The sequence below is a fragment of the Hirundo rustica genome, chromosome 16 (assembly GCF_015227805.2).
Source record: "Hirundo rustica isolate bHirRus1 chromosome 16, bHirRus1.pri.v3, whole genome shotgun sequence".
Lineage (NCBI taxonomy): Eukaryota > Metazoa > Chordata > Aves > Passeriformes > Hirundinidae > Hirundo > Hirundo rustica.
The window spans coordinates 7418426-7442087 of NC_053465.1; the positions used below are offsets into that span (position 1 = coordinate 7418426).

The 23662-nt window shown below is 62.2% G+C and overlaps 3 protein-coding genes across 3 annotated transcripts; 2 read left to right on the forward strand and 1 right to left on the reverse strand.

The window, feature by feature from the left end:
• Positions 1–2764: 2764 nt before the first annotated feature.
• PDRG1 (p53 and DNA damage regulated 1) lies at positions 2765–4469 on the reverse strand. The gene is made up of 5 exons (XM_040079820.2): positions 4333–4469; positions 4159–4234; positions 3830–3904; positions 3474–3554; positions 2765–3143 (listed from the first exon to the last, which is right to left on the reverse strand). The coding sequence occupies exons 1-5, from the start codon at positions 4414–4416 to the stop codon at positions 3061–3063; spliced, it is 399 nt and encodes a 132-aa protein (XP_039935754.1). The 5' UTR covers positions 4417–4469; the 3' UTR covers positions 2765–3060.
• A 4774-nt stretch (positions 4470–9243) lies between these two features.
• XKR7 (XK related 7) lies at positions 9244–16424 on the forward strand. Its single transcript, XM_040080101.1, has 3 exons — positions 9244–9668; positions 14941–15140; positions 15223–16424. The coding sequence occupies exons 1-3, from the start codon at positions 9244–9246 to the stop codon at positions 16173–16175; spliced, it is 1578 nt and encodes a 525-aa protein (XP_039936035.1). The 3' UTR covers positions 16176–16424.
• Positions 16425–19869: 3445 nt separating this feature from the next.
• On the forward strand, positions 19870–23592 carry CCM2L (CCM2 like scaffold protein). The gene is made up of 10 exons (XM_040080043.2): positions 19870–19991; positions 20239–20406; positions 20707–20790; positions 20882–21065; positions 21408–21859; positions 21940–22075; positions 22199–22262; positions 22449–22596; positions 22767–22905; positions 23120–23592. The coding sequence occupies exons 1-10, from the start codon at positions 19962–19964 to the stop codon at positions 23398–23400; spliced, it is 1686 nt and encodes a 561-aa protein (XP_039935977.1). The 5' UTR covers positions 19870–19961; the 3' UTR covers positions 23401–23592.
• The last annotated feature ends 70 nt before the right edge of the window (positions 23593–23662 follow it).

Genomic DNA, 23662 nt, shown 5'->3' on the forward strand with positions numbered 1-23662 from the left:
AAGACTCACTTTGCATTGTGAACAGGGAGAGCAGGGGCGTGAAGATGTTTATCGCTTTCTGAGGGGTTTTATTACAGTGTTTGGGGTGGATGATCTGGTTTCATGATTTTCTTGGCAACTGATCACAATCCTTTAACCTTCATAGTGATTAAATGATGAATATCCACAAGCAGAGCAAAGTAAGGAAGCATGTTGCCCCTTCAGAGTGGGAAAACAAGGCAGCATTGGGCTGCCAAGGGACTGGAGCCCGTGTTGGAGCCAGGACTTGCACAAGAGCTCTCTGTCAGAGGTCCTTGTGCACTGTGCCTCCCACTCGTGCTGCTGCTGGAGCGCTCTGTTCCCAGCAGCTGGTCTTGCAGTAGTTTGTCATTGACTGCACAACGGTGCTAACCCCAGATATTAATAGCAGAGAGATGTCCCCTGCTTTCAGCTGTGTCCCTGGTTGTCTGGGAGTTGATTCCTGTGTGCAGCTGAGGAATTGTCATTGCTCAGGTACTTCAGTCTGTGAGTTTGATGCCATAGGCTGCCAGGGAAGGAGCAGCATGTTGGAGGCTTTGACCTGGTCTGGAATGAGAGGCCTGTCAGCAGAGGGGGAGATCTGGGTGTTCTGGTGAATGAGAACATCATGGCAAACACACATTGAGGTGCAGAATTCATCCAGTGCTGGCAGGTGTCCTGCTCGGTCCTGAAGCTGTTGGTACCGGAGGGGAACACACATCTTCACTGGGGTACAAGAATGGGTGTGTGAGCTCTTACAGAATTAGGAAACCAAAAGGACCAAACGTTTTTCAAAAATGACTCTCTGTAGTGGCTGTGGTGGCTGTTTATTGGACACTTCCCTGAAGCTAGTTGTGTATTTTACTGATGGGAAGCACTACTTGGATTCTCCATACTTGGAGAAGCTAACACACACTGTACCTTTTGCCATGCACCCCTCACCATGTCCACCACCATCTCTGGCTGTGGATTCTAACAAACAACACATGAGTAGAGCCTCACCTGAAAGTGGAACATCACCTTGCCTCTACAGGGAGGAAAAGGAAGGTGCTGTGTAACTTGTCAGTTAATGTTCTCATTGTGGCTGCTGTGTCCTAGGAACGAACAAATGAAGCAGTTTTTCAGGAATCTTGCCACACAGCAGAAAGCGTGGTGCTGATCCCAAGCTTGGGGTGGGAGACACCCTCCTGGATGAAGTTCACTCTCCCCTCGTGTCGGGCAGCCAGCAGCTCCCACTTCTCTCTGGACACCACTGGCTCAGCACAAGGCACTGGCTCCCTCGCCTCCTAGACTTTCCCAGTTTGGAAGCTGCAGTGGGCTGGAATGAGGTATTTTAGCTGACACAGGGATGCTTGGCTGCTCAGCTGGCCCTCTGCACTGCAGAGCTTAGTTCTGTTCCATGTAAGAAAACAAAAGGGCTAAACACATTCTGCACAGCAAAACAAAGCTTTTAGGGCAGGCAGGCACCTGATCCTCCTCCTGCTACTACTATGGAAACATGTCAGAGCAGAAAACCTGTTGCCATGAGACTGTAAAAATAACCCTGCCATCACATTACAGAGACACGGGCTGGCGGCACCACATGGGTTATGTAAGAGCTGCTCCAGCACTGGGACCTGGCACCGGGAGCTGCCTCTCGCTCCCGGGAGACAGGCAAGCTGCAGGCTTACAGTTCAGGTAGTAAGTCTGTTACTTTTAGTCTGTGTATCTGAAATGTTAAGCCTGAAGTGGACAGAGACACATTTAGGGTAAGTAGTGTCAGCAGCGGAATTTTAAAAGTTAGACCAAGCAATGGTAGTTGGGTTTTTTTGTTCAAGGAAATCGCACCTCGGTTTTAAGGGGTCAGATACAGGGTATTTTTTGGAGCTCTGTAATTTGAAGCCTGTTTAGAACTGGCCAGGGCAGGAGAAAGCCTTGCTAAGTTGGAAGGTGGTCAGGGAGCCAGGGAAATGGAGCTCTGTTTGACATTGTCATGGCTGGGAAAAAGGAAGAAGAGCAGGCCCAGGAACCAGGCCCAGCTCTGTTACTCATGCAAGATTTGGCAGAACAGGAGAGCAGCCTCAGGGCTGGAAAAGGGACAACAGCCATGTTTACAGTTCTGATAGATAAACTGATATTTCTATCCAGAAATATCTCTACAGAAGTTAAAAAAATTAAGGGCTTGGCTGGACCCAAACACTTCCCTGTACACAGAAAAAAATCAAGCTCACTGTAGTCACGTACTAATTATCACTAATTTTTTTTTTTTTTTTAATCTTATGCTATTGACCAATTTGAGCACTTGGGGGAGCACATTCAGAGGGGGGAGTGCAGAAAACAGCAAATTTTATAAACCTTGGCAGAAACTACTACTGGTGGTAGTAAAATTGTCCTTTTACTACAAGACAAACTCAGTGACTATTCCTGCTCAGCCCTCCTCAGGCTGCTTTTTTAATGAAACCCAAGTTTTATCCCTTCATCCAGTCCTGAAAGCCTCATTTCTGTCGTCTCTTGCCTTCCAACAGTGGAACATGTTTTCCCAGCAAGACTAAAAAGATGCTGCCTCCTCCTGCTCCTCCCTACACATCCTTAGAGATTCCTGACGTGCCTCAGATGTACAGCTTGGCTTTGTTTGAATTCACAACTCCTCTTCTGTGCTTCAGGCATGTGGAGGATTCCCAATCCCTCCTACTCCTGTTCCCAGCGTGACAAAGGAGCAGCTCTGAGGCCAAACCCCCGAAGCGTTCACACAACCCCCCAAAAAGGATCATACGCGTGGAGTCAGGAATGTCCCACTGCTCTGATTTTAATGATCCCACTTCCACCCCAGCCGTGGGCCTTTGCCCAGCGCTGCATCCAGCACCGCTCTGCCACCTGAATTCCAGCAAAGGGCAGGAAAGGGTTTGTGATCCAGAGAAACTGCAGAGCTGTAGCTGAGGAGCCAAACGATTCCCAGGGCCCTCACCTGGGTGTGCTCTGGACACACCAACGTCCTACAAATCCCAATAGCCACATCCCAATGTGGCTATTGAAACATGAGCCCACAGTGACAGCCAAGCACGCCGTGACAAGGGCACGGCCACCTCAGCCCTCCAGGATGCGGTTGATGAGCTTCATCTCCTCAGCAGACATGGGGTTCAGGTTAAACCCCTTCAGCTCAGGTTTACCTGAGAAAACACAAGGAAAAAATCAGGATTTTGTCACAAAAGAAGTGAAGCAGTTCATGGTAAACTCGAAAGGGGCTGTGGGGAGGGCAGGGACTGCCCTGGATGCTGAAGTGGGGTCGGCCTAGCACAGTGTTGGAGGGCATTTAGGATGCTGGTGGGTGACAGCAGAGACAGACACAGAGACAGACAGCGCTGCTGAGACAGGGAGGGAACTGCAAAACCAGTGGAAAAGAGGCTCCAGGAACACATGGAACTAGGGAATTTCTGGACCCTCCTGATACACGAGGCTGTTCCCGGGCACTGAGCAGGTCGCAGAGTGGGAGCATTTACCTTGAGCTTCATAAAGCCGGTTGACCTTCACCCGCAGCTCTTTCCGGAGGTTGTTTATCTCCTCATCCAGCTCTTCCTGGTCTGGGATAAGAGGCAGGAGTGAGGAGGGCTGCGGTGGGCTCTGGGGTGAAGACTCAATTTCCCATGGGCACAGCACAGCACAGGAGGATCCCACCCTGCCTCCACCACCCCCAGGGCCTGCATGTGCTTCTCAAGGCAGAATCAGCCTGTCGAGAGGTTCTGGGCACCTCAAAGTGCATCCCTGGCCAGAACTCCGTTAATTGAGCCGACATCTTGTTAATTATAGTGCTTATTAAAACGCTTATAGCTACACGGAGCCCTCGGGGTGAGCTCACCCTGCCGCAGCATCTCCCGGGTCTTCGCCTTCGGCAGCTCGATGAACATGTTCCCGAAGCAAACCGTGGCCTTCTCTGCGGGAAGAAGGGAAGGGAAGGGAAGGGAAGGGAAGGGAAGGGAAGGGAAGGGAAGGGAAGGGAAGGGAAGGGAAGGGAAGGGAAGGGAAGGGAAGGGAAGGGAAGGGAAGGGAAGGGAAGGGAAGGGAAGGGAAGGGAAGGGATGGGAAGGGAAGGGAAGGGAAGGGAAGGGAAGGGAAGCGGCTGTCAGCGGAGCCGCTCCCCGACCCGCGGCCAAGAGGTCACGGTGGGGGCAGCCAGCCCGGCCTCACCGTCGGGCTCCGTGTCCTTATGCAGCGCCCGCAGGGCCTCGCGGTTGCGGTTCCGCTTCACGTCCAGGTCCACGATCTGCAACGGGAGCGAGAGAGGCAGGGGCGAACGGGGCTCGGGGCTACCGGCGGCGGGACAGAGCGGGGCGGGGGAGGCCCGCCGGAGCGGGGTCGTACCTGCTGCCGTGCCGCCAGCACGTCCTCGGCCAGCTCCTCCACCTCGGCCAGGTAGCGCAGCACGAAGGCCGGGTCCCGGGCCATGGCGGGGCCTGCACCGGGCCCGCTCCGGGGTCCGCCGCCCTTGGGCTCCGGGCCGCGGCCGCAGCCGCGCGGGAGGGTTCCGCGGCGGGACGGGCCGCGGTCAGCGCGCCCTCTGGCGGCCCCCGCCGGGAGCGCCGCCCGCTCCGGGGACCCCGCGGCGGCCCCGGTGCTGCGCGGAGCGGCGGGGACCGGCCGGGGCTGCGGACACGCGGTGGCGAGAGGGGCCGCGAGTGGCCGTGGGCTGGGAGGGAGGTGCCCGCCGTGTGGACCAGCCAGCCCGCGGTTGGCTCCGGGCTGCCTCTGCGCCCGCGGGACTCCGCCCGGCAGAAGGAGGGTGGGCTCGGTGTGGCCGTGCGGCGCTGAGCCCCGGAGTGCGGGTCCTGGCCCCGCAGCCGGCCCCCAACCCACCCCGCTCGCCACAGCCCGGAGGGACAGGGGGCTGGGAGCCCTGCCTTGCCTGGTCCCCTCGTGTATGAATTATTTACAGCTTTTCACAGCCCGTCCCCTCGCCCCCAGCACCACCGTCTGTCTCCTCTTCCTCGCTGCTTCCCAGCACGGTACCGCTGTTGGCAGCTGGGCCCTTGGAGCATCAGGTGGCCTCTCTGTTCTCCCAGAACGCAATAAAGGGCACTCGAAGCGCGGGGCAATGAGCTCAGGTTTCCTTTCGCGCAGCTGGTGGCTCATCTGTAGCTCAGCTTCCAGGACCTGCCATCCCCAAGGACGGGAGCCAATTGTGGTCCCGGCAGTTTGACTCACCCTCAGCCAGCCCCGGTGCCCCCCAGTCTGTGTCAGGGAGGGGCTGGTCCCAGGAATGCTCTGGGAGGGCACCGTATCCATCTGCTGCCCTGAAGGACCCTGCCTGCAGGAAGAGAAATATATTGCCCCTCAAAACGCTTTTTATCCCTTTCTTTCTGCCCCATCCAGCCATGAGCAAGAGGAGCTGGAAAAATGGGGTGTGGGAGATGCAGGGAGACCCAGCACTGACAATGAGGACCGGCAGATCCTCACCGTGTGCACTCTGCAATGGGAAAGGGGTCCTAAGAGCCCACGCAGGGCTGATGGGTGACAAGGGAGATGGGTTCTCATGTCCCATGTCCCTACCCTGGACAGAGCCCTGAAACAACATCTCAAGTTTTCCGAATGCAGCCGTGTCCCCAGCTGTCCACCTCTGCCACCCTGGCTGTGCCACTCAGCTGCTGCTTGCCTGGTGATGGTGGGGGGACCTCTGGTCGGCTTTAGATCAGCGCTTTGAAGGGAGGGAGCCCCAAGAACCTGTCTGAAACAGCAAAGAGGGGCTGGGGAGAGGAGGTTCCCCAGCACTTGGGGGCCCTGGCGCATGCGCTTCATGAAATTCATTTGACAAGGAGCTCCCCAAAGGTGGTGAACCCCATGCTGGAGCCCCTCTGGGATGAGGACCACTGGGGACAGCGATGGAGGGAGCGAGGCAGTGGCTGGCCGGTGGTCACCACACTTCCGTGGGCAAATAATCCCTTAAGGGAGATTACCCAGATCGGAAGATTACGGGCCCTAATCCCATAAGGTCATTTGTTTCAGTTATCTGAGATCTCGGTCCGTGGCAGCATCGAATGAAGCGTGGCAGCTTCAGGGGAGCAGCAGGAGTGAGTGCTGGGGCACACACAGGCACTCCAGGCTGGGAATGATCCACACTCGGGTTAGATTCCTTCCTGACATCAACCAGAAAATGTACGGGGACTGGGGCTGGATGCCAATGCTGGGAAATGCTCATTTGTCGGTGGGAGCAGCTGGCTGGAGATCTGAAAAAGCAGGAGGGAGGGAGGGAGGGCTTTCAGAGTCTGGGCAGGAGGAGTGAGGATGGGGATGGGGATGAGGATGGGGATGGGGATGGGGATGGGGTGAGATGAGATGTGGCATGGGATCAGAGATGGGAGCAGGCTGTGTCCTGGCAGCAGAGGAAGGAAGCAGTGACTCTGGGGTTGCCAATGACAGTGCAATGAAGGCAGGGTTTTGCCAGGAACGTTGGGTTGCATGGAAGGGCGGGGGCTGCTCTCCCTGGGAAGGTGGGGTCCAGCTCAGCACAGGCATGGGGGAAGCTGTAGCTGAGGGATCACAAAGCCATGGACATCTGGAGAACATTCTCAGGGCAGCGAGAAGTAGCTGGTGCTGCACTCTGTGGCCGTTCCCCAGCCAAGCTCTGAGCCAGACACAAATCATCGTGGATTTCTCCTCCTGGAGCCAGCGCCAGGGGCAGACGTTCTGCTGGGGAGCTGGACTCAGGCTGGAACCAGAGGTCCATTTGGACCAGTTCCCCTGAGGACTGGGCAGTCAGAGGGAGCGGCCACCCGCCTGCTGCTGGGAGCTTCTTTGCTTTGCTGTGTGTTTTGTGGAAAGAGCAGGTTTGGTTTCATCATGTTCCTTTTTCTTCCTTGCAGCCCTTTTCTGTATGCAGCCAGAAACCCTCCCTGCCTGCTGGCAGCTGCACAGGAAGCTTCAGGGATGTTTATAAGGTTTTTTTCTCTCTTCTCCTTTCATGTGGCTGCTGGGGCCTGTTGTTAAGATAAATCAGACTTCAAACCACAGTCTCCATGTTCTCAGGCTGTGGATCTTTAACTGCTGCTTCAGAGGGGGTGTTTCAGGGTCAAGGGAGAAAGGTGGGTCTGTCTCTCCCTGATTTCCAGGTCTCCCCACCCTGGCACTGTGCCCACCGTCATGGCAACGTAGTTCCTGCTCCGTCACCCAGCCAAGACAGAGTCCCCAGGGACCAAGCTAAAGAAGTCTGGAGTGGCCAGGTGTGGGTAGGGGCTCTGGCAAGCGAATCCCATCCTTGGAAGGGGCCCTGCCCTGCCTGGCTGTTGATGAAAGGCTGCTTTCTTCAGGCTTTGGGATGCTGGGAGCATCCCCTCCCCCAGGCAGGCGTTTGTGGAGGGGATCTGTCAGGAGCATCTCAAGGTGAGGTGTTTCATTATCAATGCTAATACATGCAGCCTTGCCGAGGGCCCGGCCACTCCCTTATGCTGAGTAACATCTTCACCCCCTGGATTGTGTCCCAGAAATCCAGGTTTACCCCACCCCTGGTGTGTGCTGATCCCTCTGACCACCCTGCAAGGCAGAATTTGGAAGTTAGACGTGTTTCCCGGGATCAAACACGCTCCCCCTCTCTGTGTGCCACGGCGTGCTGACCGCGGGCCAGGCTCCAGCCAGGCTGCTCCGCAGGCAGATGCACCAGGCTGAGCCTCGGGGGCTGAGCCGCAGAGCCACAGCCCGGCCCCGTGGGCTGGGGGCTGGGGCTGCCTCCAGGAGTCTGCTGCCTGAGTGCAGTCACCCTCCCTGGAGACCCACCACAAAGGAGAGAAAGACCTTTCCCTCACAGCCGTTTTCCTCACAGCAGCGCCGGGGATGCCGGAACAGGGCTGCTCCTCCTGTGAGCACACATCATGGGGGTACAGACACAGGGCTGCTCCTCGTGTGAGCACACATCATGGGGGTACAGACACAGGGCTGCTCCTCGTGTGAGCGTACATCATGGGGGTACAGACACAGGGCTGCTCCTCGTGTGAGCACACATCATGGGAGTACAGACACAGGGCTGCTCCTCGTGTGATCACACATCATGGGGGTACAGACACAGGGCTGCTCCTCGTGTGAGCACACATCATGGGGGTACAGACACAGGGCTGCTCCTCGTGTGAGCACACATCATGGGGGTACAGACACAGGGCTGCTCCTCGTGTGAGCACACATCATGGGGGTACAGACACAGGGCTGCTCCTCGTGTGAGCGCACGTCATGGGGGTACAGACACAGGGCTGCTCCTCCTGTGAGTGCACATCATGGGAGTACAGCCCCTCGCTCTGCCAGACACGTTGTGTCCAAACTCCCAGGGGCAGCAAGCGGTGGTGCAGCAGAGCCGAGGAGCAGCGCAGCATCAGGGCTCTTGTGCACCCAGACTCCAGTGGCCTTGGTACTTCACTTTCAGGGACATTCCCAAGGCTGGGGAATAACATATGTAACTCTTCCACGAGTTTCATTTCAGGAACAACACAAGCCTGATTCCAAACCTCATCTTTGGTCTTTTCAAAGAGGATATGTCTTTGAGCAGCTCAGTTTAGGGGAAGATGTCCCTGCCCGTGGCAAGGGGTTGGCACAAATGGATCTTTGAGGTCTCTTCTAACCCAAATCATTCAATGATGATTCTATAACTCTCCCTCCAAAGCGGGGCTCAGATCCAGCCCAGCCAGTCCCTGCTGGGACCCTCTCTGGCTGCATCGAGCAGCATTTTGGTGACCTGTGGTCCTGTCTCAGCCCAAGGGGAGAAGAGGCACCCACACCTCCACCCACCCCGACCTCTGCCCGAGCCTGGACCCACGGGCAGGGTCTTGCCTGGGCTGAGCCTCGGAGCTGGGAGGCCGGGGAGCTTCCCGGGAAGCTCCAACACTCGGAGGGCCGGGAAGGAGCGGTCGGACAGCACGGGCAGCGTGGTTCCGCCGGGACGGGGTGAGGCGCGCCGTGCTGCGCTCGGCGGGTCCGGGCGGTCCTTGCCGGCGCGGACCCGGGGCGGCGGGGGCCGGTCGGGGGAGGGGCCGGTTGCCCTTCCCGGCGCGGGGGCGGCGCCCGGCGGCACCGAGCGCTGCTCCGGGACCCCCGCGGCGCCGGCGGGGGGGCGGCCCGCCCCTTCCGGCGGGGGAGCGGCGGGACCCGCCGGGGGCTCCCGGCGCCGGGCGGCGGGGGGGGGAGCCGGCGTCGGCGGGCGCGGGGGCGAGGCCGGCGGGGGCGGGCGCTGCCGGGGCGGGCTCCATCCCTCCGGAAGTCTCTCCCGCTCCCTCCTTTCTCCTCCTTTCCCCCGACAACATGGCCGCGAAGTCGGACGGCGGCGGCGGCGGCCCGGCCGTGCTGCTGGAGAGCCCCGAGGACGGCGGAGGGCGGCGGGAGGCGGGCGCGGAGCCCCCGGCGCGGCGGTACCGGCTGCGGGACGGGTGCTGGGTGTTCTGCGCGCTGCTCGTCTGCTTCGCGGACGGCGCCTCGGACCTGTGGCTGGCGGCCCATTACTACGTGCGGGGGCAGCGGTGGTGGTTCGGGCTGACGCTGCTGTTCGTGCTGCTGCCCTCGCTCGTGGTGCAGATGCTCAGCCTCAGGTGGTTCGTCTACGACTTCGCCGCCAGCACCAAGGACAGCGGCGGCGGCACCAAGGACAGCGGCCCCCGCGGCTGCTGCCGCCTCTGCGTCTGGCTGCTGCAGGGCCTGATCCACCTGCTGCAGCTGGGGCAGGTCTGGAGGTACGGGGGCACCTGGGGCGCGGGGGTGCCTAGGGGATGGGGGGTGCTGCGGGGATGGGGCGGCTGCAGGGCCCGATTCAGCTGCTGCAGCTGGGGCAGGTCTGGCTGCATGGGAAGGTACGGGAGTACAGGGGCATGGGGGTATCGGAGTGATAGGGGTGATCGGGGTGGTAGGGATGGGGGTGCTTCTGGGCTTGACACACCTGGGGCAGCTGGGGCACGTCTGGAGGTACGAGGGTAACCGGGGGTGAGGGCACCGGGGGATGGGATGGGGCTGCTGCAGGGCCCGATCCACCGGCAGCTCGGGCAGGTCTGGAGGTACTGGGGGCGGGGGGGACAGGAGGGTCATGGAGCCAGGCGGGGCCTGGAGGGAGCGGCACAGTGCAACAGGGACATGGGTGGGGATAACAGCATGGAGACTCCAGGAAGGGTTGGCAGGGCATGGGGGAAGTGGGTGGGGATGGAGAGGAGAAGCAGAGGCCCAGGCAGCTGGAGGAGGCACAAGGATCAATCTCTCTGCAGCCCCAGAATGGGCGGTGGAGAGGAGCCCCCGGCTGTGGGCACAGGGGGGTGTGGGTAGGAGCTGTGGGTGTGGGTTGGAGCTCTGTGTGTGGGTGAGGAGCCGCAGCCCAGCTTGGTGCCACAGCCCTACCATCCCTGCTGCCAGGTGCTGCTGGGCCTGGTGGGGACCTACCTGGCCATGGCAGTGTGGTCCTGGGGGTGTGAAGTGATTATGCTGGGCCCTGAACACCTCGAGGCTCCTGTCCTGATCTCGCTGTATTTGTGGGGTGGTGGGCAAGGAGGTGCTGGTGGTTCCCAGCCTGTCCAGGCTCTGCTGCTGCCCCATCCCAGTCCTGGGGACAGCCTGGAGGTGTGGGCAGGGCAAGCAGCAGACAGACAGGCTGGGGCAGCTCAAGGCCCTTCATCTGCCTCTCTGCAGACCCCTCAGATGCACAAGGTGGTGTTTTCTTGGCACCTTCCTCTGCCATGTCGTGGACCCAGCCCCGAGCCCTCCCAGCTCCAACCCCGCTGGGGCAGAGCCGGGCTCTGGCACCGAGCGGCTCTTGAGGAGCTGGTGCCGGGAGGGCAGACAAAGGCAAATTCCCGGAACAATGTGTGGAGCCGGCAGCACTCCCGGCTCGGGTTTCCATCCTGTTTCCCCTCCTGAGTGGTGTAGTAGAGGCTCTTTGCTCTTTCCCTGTTGGTGTCTGCATGTTCATTCCTCTGCTGCTCCTTCTGGGATGCTCCCGGGTGTTTAACTTTGTTTGACAGTGCAGCGTGAGCCGTGCTCCGCACACCTGCCAGCACACCTGCCCTCCCCGATCCCCGTGACAACGGGGCCGCTCTCAGGGTACTCTGACTGCAGGGTGGGTGCAAAACCTGCTCCAGTGTGCCAGGGGAGCTGGTGAGGGAGAGGCCGGGAGCTCTCTGGCCCTGCCTGCAGCTGGTGTGAGCCCAACACACCTGATCCCAGCCCAAGCTGGAGCTGAGCCGAGCCGGGGGCTCCGCTCCTGGGGGTGTCAGTCCCGCTCTTGGATCGGCTGCGCCATGGAGACTCCTAAGCCAATTAAAGTGGTAACTCTCAGCACTCACCCTCCAGGACATGTTGGTCTCAAGCAGCAGCTGAGGCTCTTTCTAATCTCTGGATTTGGGATTAGTTCGGGTGACCAGTTTAATGCAGTTCGTTAAACCCATTAGTGGGGTTGGATCCGGTGCAGGAGGATGTGGCAGCTAGAGAAGTGTTGGATAAGTGCTGCAGGTGAAAGAAAGGATTTTCCCTGGTCAGAGCACTGTGCCCCTTGCCAAGCACCTTTCCCTTCCTGATTTACCTGCCTCCTCCCTCACCTCTGCAGATCTCACCACTACCAGCCTCACTGCACAGCCCCGAGCCCCACCTGTGATAAAAACCCCAAATCCCAAAAAAAAAGCTGCTTCCCTCCTACAAAAGCAGCTCTGAGCACTGGCTGTGTGGTTATCCCTGAAATTAATTGCCATTGGTATGTTCACGGTGCACAAACTCCATCACTGGTGATCTCCGGAGACGCTGCCAGTGGCACAACCATGTGCCCGTGTAAGCAGCAGCAGCACGGGTCTGGCCCCAGCTGGTCCCACACCACCATGCCTGTGGGCCATGCTTGGATGGTTTTTCAGCTCAGTAATTGTTATCCACTCGCAAAGTCCCCAGATTCTCCCCCAGAGCAACTCTGCAGGGCAGGGATGCTGCTCGTGCCAGGGTGCCTCCTGCCTGGAAATGTGTCCCCTGCCACCTCCGTGGGCTGGCAGCTGGCCAGGGTGTGCTGCAGGTCCCATCGGGCTGGGGACAGCCCTATATGTGTGTCTGTGTTAGCCCAGGGTCACACGTGGTTTGGCTGCCTTGGGTCACTGGGGCCAGACCTGCAGTTGCCTCTCTTCCTGAAAGCCCCCATCAGCCTGTGTACCCCCATCCTCTGCTGGCTTGGGGACCCAGTGCTGCCCCTCAGTCCTGGTGTCGGTCTGGTAGCAGTCCAGGAGGGCAAGGACATCCATCCAGCAGGCTCAGGAGGGGTGGCAGAGCTGGGACCTGCAGGTTTCCCCACCCCTCTGCTCCCTAGAGCTTTGCTCTGTCTGTGCGGGGTCAGGAATCCTCCCAGCCCTGGGAACACCCAGCTTTGGGGTGTCAGCTCATCCTGCTGCAGGACCCAGTGCTGGCGGTCCCCACCTGGCCCTGGTGCAAAGGACAAGGGGTTTTTAGGGCCAGACAAAGCCTTTCCCTGAGCACAGGTGCCCTCAGGTGCCTCCCTCTGCCCCGAGTAGCCAGGGTGTCTGGGGCTGGTGGGACACAGCGAGTGCGGCGACACGGGCACATGTGCAGCTCTCCCTGATGACCTGACTTGGTAGGATGTGTAAGGGATTAAAACGGCTGTAACAGAGAAGCAATTTTCTCCTTGTTTAAATACAGGATTAAGGGATGAGATCCCAAATTATCTTCTAGGAAAATCACACTTCCTATTGCTCACTCTGGGACTAGAGGGTCCCTCATCCTTTTCCATCTGAGGATGATGATTAGAGGATTTTTTTGTAACCAGTGTTGGGCTTTTCTCCTCGTTCATTTTTTCCAAAACCTGAAAACTGGGCTCAGTAGTTGGGAGTTGAGGGCAAACAGTGACACTGGTGACAAATCCAGCTGTAGTGGGGCTCTAAAAAGCCAGTGCCCACCCAAGCCACCACCTTCCTGCTGCAGGGTTTTTGTTGGATCACTCTTTGCAATACAAAGGAGGGAGCAATTAGCCCTGAGAGCTCTTGCTGTCGGTTTCTGCCTCATCATCGTTTTTTTTTGAAAATTAAATGATTTTTTTTCAAGTGATTGATTCTGTGTTTCCCGTGCAGCTGCCGCGGCGCAGGGCTGGGGAGCGCCCGCCGCGCTGGCAGCGCCGGGATCGCTCGCTGAGCTGAAACACCACGGCATGATCAAATGCAGAACAAATAAGAATCAACATTTCATTCGGGCCAGCTGATGGGAGATGAAATCTTGTTTTAATGAGACCTATGGAGTTGGCGGACAGAGGGATAATTGTGCCCTGGCTGAAAGCTGGGGAGCCACGGGTCACTTGTTGAACAGTTCAGAACCCAGGGCTGGGGCTCTGTGGTGTGTGTGTGGGGGCTGCTCTGTGCCATGGGCAGTGGGATCGCTGATGAGCCCAATTACCAAGGCTAATTACAGGGACAGGATGAGGTCACCATCTCCCGAGACTGGTTCATGCATGGGCACCCTGGGACAGCGGCGTCACCCCACAGCAGCCAGATCTCTACATTGCTTCTCCTGTTGTTTCCCCCTCTTCTGTGCCTTCCACCACTGAGCTGCCCACTGGTTTGCTCCCCACCAGAGAGGAGGGTCCTTCACCCAGCCCTTCTGAGGGGCAGTGGCCGTGGCGGTGCCACAGTGGCAGCGCTGGCCTGGCTGCCGTGAGCAGGTGGCACTGGGACGCAGATCTGCACCAGGAGCCAGGAACCAGGTGGCCACAACCTCTCCCCACCCCGAGCGGTGAGGGACAGGCTGCAGCAAAGGCTAAAATTAGGTGCTGCCCCGGAGGTGGAGGTTAGAACGTCACTTTGACACCAGCACAGAGAAGCCGGTGAGAGCTGGGAGCGGGGCTGGCAGGGCGGAGCAGATGGCAGCAGGGTGTCCTGAGGGCTCGGTGGCCCCAGCTGATGGCCCTCACTGTGCTCTCCAGGCTGTGCAGCCCCCGGGGTGGGAGCACTCTGCTGTCCCTGCAGCGGGAGCAGAGCTGGCTCCTGCCTCCTCCTGCTGACGGATGAGCCGAAAGTGCTGCGATCAGGCTTTCTCCCATGCTCTGGGCTGATGGAGTTGTCTGGCAGCACATTCTGGAGCTGATGGAGAAGCCGTTGCTCCGCCAGAGGATTTTATTCACCGGGAGGAATCTGTGGCCTGACGTCCTCATGCCACACCTGTTTTTCTCCTCACCCGGCTCCTTTCTCCTCCTCGCCAGCAGAGCCCTGGCCGTGGTGCATGCAGGGCTGCCCGGGGAAGCCCTGCCTGGCCAGCCCCGTGTCCCCTCCTGTGGTGCCAGATCTGGCCCGGTGCTGTGGGGAGGGTCCCTGGTGGCGGTGACTCAGCCGGGCGTGCGTCGGTGCCACGCACAGCTCCACTGACCCCCGGCCGACCACCAGATGGCCGGGGCCAGCGTGTGGCTGCGCCCGCAGCCCTGCCAAGAGCCCAGGCAACACCGGCACGAGCGCCAGGAGCTTCCTGTGGGCAGCACGGCACAACCAGCTGGTTCCTCCGACCTGGCCGGGGCAGGAGGAAGCAGGGTGGGCTCAGCGCCAGCTGGGACCAAAATATCCCATTTGAGAAGCAGCCGGGTGTGGTGCTGGGTTGGGGCAGCCTGAGTCCATGGGGGGCTGGAAAGTGGAGCTGCGGATGGGAACCCCGGCTGGGGGAAGCCAGAGCCTGCATGGGTGGTTAAAGATTGGGGTGATGGGCGGGTAGGCACTGTATGGCTGGGAGGGCAGCAGAGTTATGGCCCGGGGCTCTGGGGTGCTGAGCTGGCTTTGCACACATTGCCCCTTCTCAAACTGGAGCCCTGGCCTGCAGCCAGGTTCATCACTGCTGCTGCCCTGCAGGTCCTGGCACTCCTGGCCTAGGGGGCTTTCCATGGTCCCAAATCTACAGGAACAGCTTGGCAGTGGTCACAGGGCATTCCTGGTGTGGGCAGAGTGGGGTGAGCTCACCTGGCAGCCTGGGCTCGTCTCACCCTTCCCCTGCCTCGCACAGGTACCTCCGCACTCTGTACCTGGGGCTGCAGAGCCGGTGGCAGGCCGAGCACCGCCGCCGCCACTTCTACTGGCGGATGATGTTCGAGAGCGCGGACATCAGCATGCTGCGGCTGCTGGAGGCCTTCCTCAAGAGCGCGCCCCAGCTCGTGCTGCAGCTCAGCATCATGGTGCAGCAGAACAGCATCGAGCCATTGCAGGGTAAGGGACAGCGCTTGCAGGGGACAGGGTGTGGGCAGGGAGGTCCCCAGCTCCTGCGGGCTCTCACGGCCGCTCCCCACAGGACTCTCAGCCTCGGCCTCGCTGGTCTCGCTGGCCTGGATGATCGCGTCCTACCAGAAGGTGCTGCGGGACTCGCGGGAGGACAAGATGCCCATGTCCTACAAGGGCGCCGTGGTGCAGATCCTCTGGCACCTCTTCACCATCGCTGCTCGTGCCATCGCCTTCGCCCTCTTCGCCTCCGTGTTCCAGCTCTACTTCGGCATCTTCATCGTCACCCACTGGTGCATCATGACCTTCTGGATCATCCAGGGCGAGACGGATTTCTGCATGTCCAAGTGGGAGGAGATCATCTACAACATGGTGGTGGGCATCATCTACATCTTCTGCTGGTTCAACGTCAAGGAGGGACGGAGCCGCTACCGCATGTGCATCTACTACGTCATCACGCTGTCGGAGAACGCCGCCCTCACCATCCTCTGGTTCCTGTACTACGACCGCAAGACCACCTCCGACTTCAACGCCTTAATCCTCGTCTGCGTGGTTAGCTCCAGCTTCGCCCTCGGCATCTTCTTCATGTTCATCTACTACTGTCTCTTGCACCCCAACGGCCCCATCTTCAGCCACCGCTCCGTGGGCTGCATCTTCCGGCAGGAGCCACCCCGGGTGCCGGGGTCCCCCGTGGAAGCCGTCACCAGCCCCCCGCGCTCGCTGCCGCGGACTACAGGGGGGGAGCGGGACGGGGCTCCGGGGGAGCGGGACAGCTGCGTGCCCGTCTTCCAGGTGAGACCCCGCGCCCCGCCGGCGCCGGCCGCCCGCGCCCCGCGGACAGAGGGTCCCGTCATCCGCATTGACCTGCCCAGGAAGAAGTACCCGGCCTGGGATGCCCACTTCATCGACCGGCGCCTGCGGAAGACCATCCTGGCGCTGGAGTACGCGTCGCCCACCACCCCCCGCCTGCAGTACCGCACCCCCGGCGCCCCGCAGGAGGTGCTGGAGTACGAGACCACCGTGTAGGTCGCGGGGCGTGAGGCTGCGGCGGGAGCGCCGGTGCCAGCCAGGCCACCCTGTGTCTCCGCAGCCGTTTGCCTTCCTTTGGGTTCGCCGGCGCTGCCGTGTCGCCATGCCAAGCGGCCCGTGGGCGGTGGCTGGGGAGGGCTCTTGGTGCTATCCCCTCCCCGAGCTGCCTTCCCGCAGCCCAGACCCGTCCCACCCGGCGGCGGCCGCCCCCAACGCCCTCCAGGGCTCGTCCTTGCCAAAATACCTCACCGGTGCCTGAGCCCAGGCGGTGGGTGCTGTGGCCCATATCAGTGGTGCAGGATGGGGGCCGGGGCCACCCTGGGGTGGGGGCTGGCAGCTGCCAGGGGCACGGTGGGGAATGGTGGGGTGCGGTGGGAGGCACACGGGAGCACAGGTGCCCGAGCCCAGGCGGATGGATGAGGACAGAACGTGGCTGCACTGGGGCGTGCGTGGGGCTTGTGACCCCAGGGAGCTGGGGCAGGGACAGCCGGGGTCCGTCCAGTCCCCCCCACCATGTCTCCCACTTCCCACACACTCTGCCACACCAACCCTAAGTGAGCCCCCTCATATCTGTCCTCAGTCCCCCCCGGCTCAGGGTTGAGCCATGTCCCCAGCCCCATGGGGTCTCCAATATCCTGTGGGGTGTAGACCCTGGCCTGGGGGGGCCCTCGTGGGTGGGCACGAACCTTGCACCCCTGGTTCTGAGCTGGGTCCCCAGCTGTGGCCAGGATGGCTGCAACCCATCCTCCCCTCATCCCCACAGGAACTGCTTCATCTCATTGGGTTTGTTTTCACCTGGATGGTGACATTTTGTGTGACGTTTTCTACCTCCGCTGGGGCCGGGGGTGGCAGGGCCTGGCTGGCACCACTGAGGGGTGTGTGCGGGGCCGCCGGCGTTCCCCGGATTCCCCAAAGTGGGATTCACCCCCAGCCGTTCTCCTCTCCTGGGCTGGCATCCCTTTCCACCCGGGAGCATTTCCATCCACTCCTTCATCAGCATCGCTCCACTCCAGCTCCCCAGTATAAATCTGAGCTGGGACCTTGCCTCCCCTGACCTGACCCTGTGTCCCCCCGCCCGTCCCCAGCCCCTGCTCCGCCTGCCCCTGTCTGCTCCTGCCTCCCCAGAGCAGTGGGGTTTGAATGTGTCCCTGGTCCTGCCCAGATCCGCCCCCGCCGAGGGGCTGTGCTGAATGTACCCTGTGTGCCCCGGGCCGGGACTGTCCCGGGGGGGCTGTGTGCACGTGTGTGTGTGAGAGAGAGTGTGCAGGGGCTGGCAGGGGTTTGCAGGGCAGGGGAGCTGTTGGACCCCCCAGCTTTGCCCCTTTCCCTCCCGCACCCACGGCCCCTGTGCCTTCCCTGCACGCCCTGTGCCCCCGCCATGGCTCCACGGGGTTCTGGCCCCTGGCTGCCCCGAGCCGCAGTGCCAAGCCCTGCCCGGGCTGGGGAGCGTGGGCAGCACTGAGAGCCCCTCTGTGCCACGGAGCACCGTGTGAGGCACGAGAGGATGGGAGGAGCGGGATGGGAGAGCTGCACCCGCGATCGGTTGGGATGTGGGGTCCCCGAGGGCCAGTGCGGGTGCCCGGCCCTGTGACACGGCCGGGCTGGGCGGGTGGGTGCGCGGGGGCGGGGGCATCGCGTTGCTTTTGTTTCCCATTTCTCGGTAGCTGGGGTGACAGCAGGCTTGGACCGGCCAGCGCTGGGTTCACTGGTGCTAACTGGTGCTAACTGGAAGCCTTGGAAACCCTTTGTGAGGAGGGTGCAGAGCGTGGCTGGGGCTGGGCAGTGGGCTGGCCCCTGCCACCCGCACTCCATCACGGGCAGCCCCCGGCGGTGTGTGCCGCTGGTGCGGGGGCAGCCCCGGCGTGGGGCGGCTCTGGGGCCGGGTCTCTTTTCCTCAGGGAAGGTGGGGAGCAGCAGCCAGGGGTGCCGGGCCGGTCCGGGGCTCACCGCTGCAGGCATCGAGCGGTGTCACCGCAGCCCCTGAACGGTGCCCAGTTGGCGGTAGCTCCTCCCCGGGTGCGGTTCACAGAGGATCTGGGGCCGCACGGGGTCTGTGTGCCAGCTCGGGGCGGCTCCTCTGGGCTCGCCCTGCCCCTGCCCACCCCACGGTAGAGATGCCATTTGGGCATGCCTGTCATGCCAGGGTTTGTGCGGGGATCCCAGGGCCACGCTGGCGGGTCAGAGGGACACTTTTCTATGCACTCAAGCCACGGTATCCTCAGCCCTGGGCTGCTCCAGGCAGAGGAGTCTGGCCACGGGTGGGGTTCAGGGGGAGCCCTCAGTCTCCTGCCCCAGGCCACCCCCCTGCCCTCCACCCAGCCTGTGCCACAGCGGCCGCCAACCCCAGCGCCCTGTCCCCCCTGCCCACCGGAGCGGCAGCGCCTGCCCCTGCGATGACGGGGGACACAACCGGAGGCCAGGATGGGCACAGCTCCAGGGGTGCTCGAGCTTCCACTGGGCATGGGGGGGTCCTGGTCCCTGGGGGTGTCACCCAGGGGTGGCAGCAGGGCTGCTCCAGCTTCAGGGAGTGAGGGAAGTTCGTTCTGGCAGGGGCTGCCGCAGGGCCTCAGCCACATCCCTGAACCCCCCGGAGCTGGGGCTGCTGTCACGTACTGTAAATACTCTGTGTGCCACCTTCTTCTCTGGGACCCTCGGCGCGGGCGGGGGCGAGCGGGAGGCCGGGGTCCGTCCCGAGACTTTTTTGTATACCACAAACTTTTTGTATATTTTTAATTTTGCTGCAACATGAGATATTAAATTCATTTCAATAAGCCCTGCCTGCGGGGTCCTGTCCTTGTCGGCACCTCCAGCTCACGGCTGGGGCTCCAAAGCAGGGCAGGATGACGCGTCTCTGTCCCGGATTGCTCGGGGATGTCATTAACAGAGCAGGATGGCTGTAGCAGCGCTGCCTGCCTGGTGTCGGCGGCCCTGGCCCGTGCCGGTGGCCCTGGCGTGGTGGCCGGCAGGGAAGGGGTGCAGAGGCAGGATGCAGCATCTCGGGGAGGAAGCTGCCGGACACGGCCACTGCCGGGCCAACCTCCTCCCTACCGGAGGCCCCGATCCCTGCCCGACCCCCAGACCACGGTGGGTTTGGATCCCACGGGCAGCTGTGGGGACGGGGTGCTGGATGCAGTTGTGTGGGCTCCTGCCAATGCTGTTCCCGGTGCCAGGGCCGTTCCCGGTGCCAGGACCGTTCCCAGAGCCAGGGTCCCGCATAAGCAGGACAGGATGTGGGCAGCGAGGGCTGGGAGCCCCCAGGGCTGCCCCATGGGGACGGGGTTGATTTGGGGTCATAGGGAAGCAGAACCAGCCCCAGGAAAGGGCCCAGCAGTGAGGGGCAGGGGCTGCCCCACAGCAGAATCCCGCAGGCACTACCAGCACCTCCTCCGGTCCCAGCACCTGCTCCGGTCCCAGCACCTGCTCCAGTCCCATCTCAGCCCACTTCAACCCGTCTGCCCCAATCCCAGCCCCAGTCTCGGTATAAGTGTGAACCCCAGGCCCAGACCCAGCACCAGCACCAGTCCAAGTCCCTGGTCCAGTCTCGTCTCAGCGAACTTCAGCCACTGCTTCTGCCCAAGTAACAGCTCAGCCCCTATCCCAGTCCCAGTCCCGTCCCAGTCTCCGTGCCAGCCCAGCCCAGCCCAGCCCAGGCCAGCCCAGTCCCAGCACCCCCCAGGAGAGGCAGGAACTCACATCCCAGCTATCCTGGTGGAGTTTCCGACACAGGAAAGCGCCGCGGCGCCGAGCAGGGCAGTGGAGGCGGCCGCAGCACCGCGTCCTGCCATGGACAGCGAGGCCAAGAAGGGGAAGAAGGTGCGTGGGGCTGGGGCTGGTGTCCGGGGGGATGGCAGGAGGGTGGGTTGCACAGGTTTGAGAGGCTCCGCACCCCTCCCACAGCACAGCGGGGAGAAGTGGAGCCCCCCAGATAGTGCGAAGAGCCAGCAGAGAGGTGCTCGGCTGTTGCCCCCCGCCCCAGGTGCTGGGTGCCACAGACCCTGTGTGCAGGGGCCAGGGTTGGGTGCCCGGTGCTGACCCGGCTCCATGCCCGTTCCCCTGCCAGGGTTTCGTGTCGCCCATCAAGCGGCTGGTTTTCCCGAAGGCTGCGCGGAGGGCAGCGCTCCGCAGCAGCGTCTATCGGCGCCCGCTGCACTCCGTGCCCCTCTACCCCCCCGACTACCTGATCGACCCGCAGATCCTGCTGCACGACTACGTGGAGAAGGAGGTGAAGGTAAAAGGGTTCCCCAAAAGTGCCCGGGGTCACTGCTTGCTTGGGGCGGGGATGTGAGGCCACCACACCGTGCTGAGAGCCACACACAAAGTGGCGAAAGGGTCCTGGTCCCCTCCCTGCCCAGGCAAACACCCAGGGAGGAGGAGGGAGTGCTGGCGGTGCAGGGGGGACCCCCTAACTGCAGGGTCTCCCTGAACCCCAGGGAGATCTGTCCTGACCTTGGGGCCATGGGGCGGGGCGGGGGGATGTTGGGTGCATGCTCCAGCCTCACCAAGCCGCCCTGGGTTTTTTCCCCTCCAGTTTTTAGGTCACCTGACATGGGTGACATCCTCCCTGAACCCCTCCAGCCGGGATGAGGTGCTGCAGCTGCTGGACACGGCCAGGGTAAAAGGGGTCCCCAGTTCCCAGTGGGTGGGCACCGGGTACCCCACACTGCCGGGTGCCCCACGCACCCCCCTGCACTCTGTCCATGCAGCAGCTGAAGGAGCTGCCGCTGCAGACGACGCCAGAGCAGGACAGCATCCTCAGCCTCTCGGCGCGCTGCCTCCTCCTCACCTGGCGTGACAACGAGGAACTGATCCTGCGAATCCCCACGCACGAGATCGCGGCGGCCTCCTACCTGCGCGACGATGCCCTGCACCTCCTCATCCTCAAAACCGGTGCGGGGGTCCGGCCGGGGGCCACCAGCCGAGGCACAGCCGGCCCCGAGTGGCCGGCATTCCCTGGGCATGAGGGGCTGGAGCAGGGCGGATGATGGGTGTCAGTCTCTATCAGGGCGGTAAAGTCCCGCGTTGTCCCTGTCTTGGTGTGTCACATCCTCTCCCACACAGAGAGTCCCGGAGGGGTGTCCCCAACCCACTGGGGCTCGCACATCCCCACCCCACACCCCCATCCCTCCGCATCCCACTGGGCCTGTGGGATGGCCAGGGCAGGGGCTGGGGGCCAGGCAGGGTGGGCAGCGCAGCCCCCCCCCGACGTTCTGTCTGTCCCCGACCCCCCAGGCCTGGGAGTGGACCCGGTCCCCGCCGGGGCGCACCCCGAGGCGGCCCCGGCCGGTTTGCCGGAGGCGTTTCCCGCAGAGAAGCGTGCGGGGGGTTCGTGGCCGGAGGGCCGGCTCGGGGGCCCGATGGAGCGGCGGCACACCATCTGCAGCCTGGACTGGCGGGCGGCGCGGGGCGGGCAGGAGGGCCGGCAGGGCGGCAGCCTGGAGCGGCGGCGGGGCGGCAGCTGGGAGCGGCGGCAGCGCGGGCGGCCCTCGGGCAGCTGGGAGCGGCGGCAGCCGTGCGGCGGCAGCTGGGAGCGGCGGCGGGCCGGCACCGCCGGCGGCAGCTGGGAGCGCGGCACCGGCTTCGGCAGCTGGGAGCGGCGGCACGCCGGCAGCAACCCCCTGGACCCGCAGGAGCCCAGCCCCGACGCTTACTCCAACCTCATCATCCTCGCCGTGCCCAACAGGGTGAGCGATCCCTGCGTGCGCCGCCCGCAGCCCGCTCGCCCGCCGCCGGCGCTCAGCGCCCTCCTCCCTCCCCGCCGCAGGATGCTGGTGAGGAGTCCTGCGCGCTCATCTGCCAGGTGTTCCAGATCATCTACGGCGACCAGAGCATCGAGTGCGTGGACAGAGCCGGGTACCACTACACCTCCACGCCCACGCGGCCTTGGCTCTCCAGCAGGAGTGAGTGGCTGGGGACGGGAGTGGGAACAGCAGGAGGGGTGCTCATGGGGCTGAGAGATGGGGCACGTGGACACATCGTGGGGGGCTCGTCTCTGCTATGAGGTCTCAGCTCTCCCTCCCCAGGCGAGAGCTGCCGCACAGATGGGACGTACGGCTACGATGCTGACTACAGCTGCTGCAGCTCCTTGTGAGTCTGGCTCCCCCAGGGCCCCCTTGGACTGGGGTGGGTCCCACAGGACCCTTGTGGGATCCCCCTGCCCTTGGGTGGGTGCCAGTCCCCACTGCAGTGATGCCCCAGCCCTCCCTGATGGGGGGTGCTGTGCAGTGGGCACACGAGGGGTACGGGAACACTCTGACCCGTGTCCTTCCGCAGCAACGGCTCCCACGAGACCTTTGAAGCCTATTACAGCGGCACCTCCTCGCCCTCCTTCCACCGCTCCCACCACAGCCTGGCCACCGCTTGCAGTGGCAGTGACCAGAGCGGCGCCGGGCTGGAGCAGCTGCAGGACTACATGGTGACGGTGAGGGCACAGGGATGGGCACGGGGACAAGCAGCACGGCCAGCAGTGCCAGCAGCTGGGGCAGGGACAGCAGGCAGGTCTGGGCTCCCTGTGCCAGAGAGCAGCAGTGGGACACAGGGGCTGTGTGCTGCCGGTGTCCCCAAGCCCAACTTGTCCCTGTGTCACCACAGCTGCGCAACAAGCTGTCACCGCAGGAGATCCAGCAGTTTGCCATCCTGCTCCGTGAGTACCGGCTGGGCACGCCGGTGCAGGAATACTGCACTGAGCTCCTGCGCCTCTACGGGGACCGCAGGAAGTTCCTCCTCCTGGGTGAGTGTCAGCAGCCGCCCTGTGTCACTGTGTCACCCTGGCCATGTCTCTGCCTCCCTTGGGGACACGCTGCTGGATGTGCTGGATGTCAGGACCCCGTTGTTTACTGGGGGGGATGGGACAAACCTCTGGGCTGGCTTTGCACCCCAATGGGGCGGGTACCCCAGTGCTGCCCACCTGGGCAGCCTCCCGAGGCTTATGGTGCCCGTGACAGGAATGAGGCCCTTCATCCCTGACCAAGACATCGGGTACTTTGAGACCTTCCTGGAGAGCATCGGGATCCGGGAGGGCGGGATCCTCACTGACAGCTTCGGCCGGATCAAGCGCAGCATGAGCAACACGTCGGCCTCGGCCGTGCGCAGCTACGACAGCTGGTCCCTGCGCTCCGAGTCCGAGTCCTTCAACCGCATGATCACGGACATCACCCACGACATCGAGGCGCTGGCACGGGATGAGGAAGAGGAGGAGGAGGAGGAAGAGGACAACTACCTGTGAGGCAGTGCCAAAACCCAGCTGTCCCTTCCCTGCTGGCTGATGTGGTGCAGATTAAGCAGGTGCCAAGTTCTGCCCAGTACCAGGGAGGGTGAATTTGTCACCACAGGAGGGGACAGGCCTCTGCACTGCCCTGTCCGCTCTTGTCAAGGTTGTTGGAATCACAGGGCAGCCGTGGCTGTGGGGAAGACACACATGCTGTAATTTTTGCAGATTTCAATTAAATGCTGGAGCAGAGCAGGTTCTTCCCTGGCGAGAGGCCCTG